The sequence below is a fragment of the Cornus florida genome, unplaced genomic scaffold, assembly GCF_030987335.1.
Source record: "Cornus florida cultivar Cherokee Brave unplaced genomic scaffold, ASM3098733v1 CherokeeBrave_3.0.0_Hap2_Chr04, whole genome shotgun sequence".
NCBI lineage: Eukaryota > Viridiplantae > Streptophyta > Magnoliopsida > Cornales > Cornaceae > Cornus > Cornus florida.
Window position 1 is genome coordinate 6,335,215 of NW_026775574.1, and position 4,689 is coordinate 6,339,903.

The 4,689-nt window shown below is 34.1% G+C and overlaps 1 protein-coding gene across 1 annotated transcript; it reads right to left on the bottom strand.

The window, feature by feature from the left end:
- Positions 1 to 1,420, bottom strand: LOC132302604 (transcription factor MYB62). The gene is made up of 3 exons (XM_059799511.1): positions 1,128 to 1,420; positions 896 to 1,025; positions 1 to 794 (listed from the first exon to the last, which is right to left on the bottom strand). The coding sequence occupies exons 1-3, from the start codon at positions 1,291 to 1,293 to the stop codon at positions 155 to 157; spliced, it is 936 nt and encodes a 311-aa protein (XP_059655494.1). The 5' UTR covers positions 1,294 to 1,420; the 3' UTR covers positions 1 to 154.
- Between the last annotated feature and the right edge of the window lie 3,269 nt (positions 1,421 to 4,689).

The window sequence follows — 4,689 nt, forward strand, 5'->3', positions numbered from 1 at the left end:
AACTTCAAAATGCATAATTGATTACTATTCTCTGTCCTATTAGTATAAAGATCCAGAGCATGAGGTCATCCATGTCATAGACTAATTACATCATTATTGCAAAGTCATATGTAGATCACTAACAAGGCCTCCCCAGATACCCATCTACTCTGGCTTAATTCCTAAACTGCCACAATCCATCCATGCTCCATAATGTATCTGCCACTTCGTCGCCTATCCAATTGCTTTCCGCCACCTGGCAATCCGAGAACTGAGTGTCATAGGTCCCGACAGCTGATGTGGCAGGCAGGTTGGGACCCTCCATGTCATAGTAACAATCACTTAGAAGTGAATTGTTGTTGTTGGCAGTGTTGGCAAAGGCATGAGCAGGGTAAGTTTGGTGTTCCAATATTTCAGCCAATTCTGGCATTCTCATGTTATGTGATGAATAAAGGCATGATGTGTTGGTCATTGGACTTGAATTTTCATTGGAATGGTCGAAACTGTCCAACTGTGTGTTTGGTTGGACAGAAGCTGATGCCAAGGGGGGCTGTAGGTCGGGTGGTAAAGAAGTAATTGCACAATATTGAGTTTCTATGGTTGAAGTAGTGGAAGAAGAAGATGGTGATGATGTTGAAGCTTGCTCCATCTTCTCAATCAATCTAGGCATCCAAAAACACCGAATCGCTTCGAGGAACCTCTTGCTGTTCGAATCAATCTTGAGTTGCCGCGCCTGTTTCTGCACCCTCGTTCTCCAGTAGTTCTTGATTTCATTGTCAGTTCTTCCCGGTAGATGTTGTGCAATTTTTGACCACCTGTAGTCCACAAAATTAAATTTCCTAATATGTCATACTGTAAATAAAATAAATAAAAAAAAAAAAAAATTGTATAGTATAGGTATTAATTAAGTACACACCTGTTACCCCACTTGGTATGGAGTTCAAGGATTAGAAGCTGTTCTTGTAGGGTAAGGTTTCCGCGTTTGATGTCTGGTTTTAGATAATTCAGCCATCTCAATCTGCAACTTTTCCCGGTTCTCCTTAGTCCTGCAAAAATTAAAGGTATAGAAAATGAAGAAGATGATGAGACGGTGGATATAATTATCATCTTCTCATGTAAATCAGTAAATGTCACGGCCTTATAATTACCTGCACATTTGGCTAACAAATTCCAACGACCCTCACCGTGAAGTGCAATGTATTGGGCAAGAAGTGTGTCTTCTTCGAGAGTCCATGGTCCTCTTCTTAGCTCAAACTCATCTTCACTAGAATTGCTCAACCTGTTTGTATCAACTTGAGTTGTTGTACTACTCATTGATAAAACAAGAAACGGAGGGAAGAAGAAAGTTTTGTGGTAAGTTTGTTTATGTCTTCTGTTCAAGCTAAAGCAGTGGAAGTGATATATATATATATATATAGATACATAGATACTAAAGCCAATCACGGTTTATAAGCCCCAACGAGGCTCTGTCTACGGCTAAAGAGACTACTCAAACTAAGAAAAGTAAACCCCAACAGAGAGTTTGTCCACGTGATTTTGAATTTTATTTTTATTTATTTATTATTATTATTTTTTTGTGAATGGTATTGCTCACGTGATTTTTGCCCTTCTCGATACAACCCAAATGGAATTTTACTTTTATGATTAGTCATTTGGTCGTACTGTTTTGTTTGGGTGGTAATTTGTGTTTTCAGGTCATAATCGTGTCGTGTCAATTTAAGAATATTATACTAAACAGTTCAATTTAAACATCACTCATTTAATAATTGTGTCAAGAACTCTTAACACTAATCTGACCTTAACACTAATCTGACCTGTTTATTAAACGGGTTATACGTTTAATAATCGTGTTAAGAACTCTCAATTTTAATTCGACTTGTTTATTAAACGAGTTACACGTGTAACTCGTTTATGACATATTTACAAAAAAAAATTAATAATAATAATAATAAATTATATTATTTAAATTATTAATAATACTCAATAAAATAATAAATACTATAAAAATATATATTTTAATTAACCAAATTGTTAAATAATTTATATTTTACAAAGATTAAATGATAAGACACAAGTTTATATAGTAATTTAATTTAGAATTTAAATAGAAATTTATTTACGACGTATATAGTTAAACGAGTTATACAGGTTGAACCCTTCAATCCAAATACGACACGATTAATTAAACGGGTTATTCGTGTCAACCTGTTTATGATCCGAATCCATTTAAGATTAACTCAAATTCATTTATCTTGTATCACGTTCAAGTCATATTGACGAACTGTGTCAACTTTTATCACCCCATTTTAGGATAAACTTGTGATATTTGCGTAAAGTCAGCATTCTACACAACTAAATGCGAATGGGCCCACCATATGGAATTTTTGATGGCTCTAACCTAGATGCACTCTTTGGTCATGGATAAGAACCAAAACGAACTGGACTTGACATTTGACCGTTCAAAATGAATCTGTAGTGTGTTACGGTCTTATATATATATATATTTATTTATATACGTGTGTATGCATATGCATATAAAACAAGTGTTTGGACACTGCCTCGAGTCTGAAGACAGTCACTTTGTTACAAAATAATGTGAAAAATTAGATTAGTCTCCCGTCTTTTCCTCCTCCTAACGGCCCCTCCAAGTCGGGACTAGCACTAGATAATGACGTAAAAAATATGTTAAATATTGTAAAAATTAGACGGGATTAGTACCGAATAATGACCTGAAAAATATTTTATGTAAAAATAACTTGAGAGATTTCGGGAGAAAATAAATTATGTGTTCCTTACGGGGAATGATTCTACTCTGGGTGTTTCTCATGGGCAATCATCCTTCTATGTTTCTTGTGTTCATAGATTCTGTGTAAAACATTTACAATTTGTGGGATTTTGGGGCTTGATTAGTGGGGGTGTCAAGTATATGAGCATTTCTAAAAAAAATTAAATGCCCTGGAAAACAATCATTCCCCATGAGGAAAACATAATTTATTTTCAAGGCCAGGCCTTTTCTTCATCTTCTCCCAGAATCTCTCAAGTTACTTTCTATGTAAAACATTTACAATTTGTGGTATTTTGGGACTTGATTAGTGTGGTGTCGAGTATATGAGTATTTCTGAATTTTTTTAAATACTTGGCAATGAGGTCGAAGACAAATGATGCCTACTTCAATGTGTCCAGATCCTTTGTTGTATAGTAATAATTTTTCTATTGTAATGTGTTATACGTTGCCAACACAATTAAATCGTATTTTAATATATTATTTTAGACGAAAAATTATGTGTCTTGCAGCATAGTGCAATGTACCGGAGAGGATCCAATTCCCACATCGAATCATAAAATTGTTCTCCCAATGTTGATTTTGTTTTCCCAAGCCCTTTATAATTTTGGGACTGAGACTCAAAAGGCTAACAAAAGAGTCTGCAACTTTAACCCTTAAAGTTCAAATAATATTAGTGTCAACAATGCTCTGAAAAACATGAGAGAGAGAGAGTTTTTTACTGGACCCCTTCAACAGGAGGGTATATTCTTTCTAGAGAGTTGGTGTATAAAATGATTAGATATGGATTTTTGACACTTGGACTTAATGGTTTGTATCTTTATTTGAAGTGAGCCCTTTTCAAGGGGAAGAGACTAAAAAGCCACTAAACTAGCTTGGAAAGTGGGGGATAAGGTGGAGGGATGAGGCTATGAACAGACAGATGACAGATGCAACGAGAACTTTTCACTTTGATTAAATAAAAGAGGCTTTTACATATTCTCCCTTGCAAGTTGAGAAAGTATTTTATTAAAAAAAATGATAAATAAATTGTTTTTCTTAAACTGACTGAATACGTGACAATCAATTACGTTTCTGTATAATTTTTTTTTTTTTATATTACTTTTTTATTTTTTAATTTTTTTTTTACGTTACTGATCTCTATTCAAATTTTTATGCTTATTGTGATGGAAAAATGATTTCAGACTTTATATCGTTATCCTTTTATTAAACACAGAAATTATTAAATCAAAGCCAACTGCAAGAGGTGGTTGGAAAATACCATCTCTTCAATCATAAGAAACACAAAAAGAATCAGTCAAAACTACTCCCTTTGTCATGTTTGAAAAAGTTTTTGCATCTTTTATTGATGTCATCCCATTTGTTGGAAGGACAAAATACCATTTTAGTTAAAAAGCTTAGTTTATTGGAATGGGATTCTTTGTCTTTTAATCTATTTTTAGAAGCCATAGCTGTAACTTCTCTCATTCACAGGACACATTACTTACAATAATTGTGAACAATATTTGACACTCAAATGGCAATAATGTGCACATCCTTCAAATTATAATGTGGTTATGGTGGGGGACTGATGTTAGTTCAACCCAAGAGCTCCAGTTGGCCTGGGGAAGAAGATAATGATCAAGATCATGATTCAATGCGACCACGTGTCGGTTTTGATTCCAATTCACAATTTTATTTCACATTGGGAGGATTTGAAGTACAGGTTGCAGTGTAAGGGATTTAGGTGAATATTGATATAAATTGGCCGAATTTGTTAGTTTATGAAAGTTTGTAACGGTATTGAACTTTGAAAAAAAATTATAAATTGAGCGATATGTCGCATATCGGCCGATACGGCAAATTATGATTTGAAGTAATTTGTCAATAGTCACGAGACTATGACAAGAATGATAAAAAAATAAAATCAGAAAGCAATGGCATCTTCT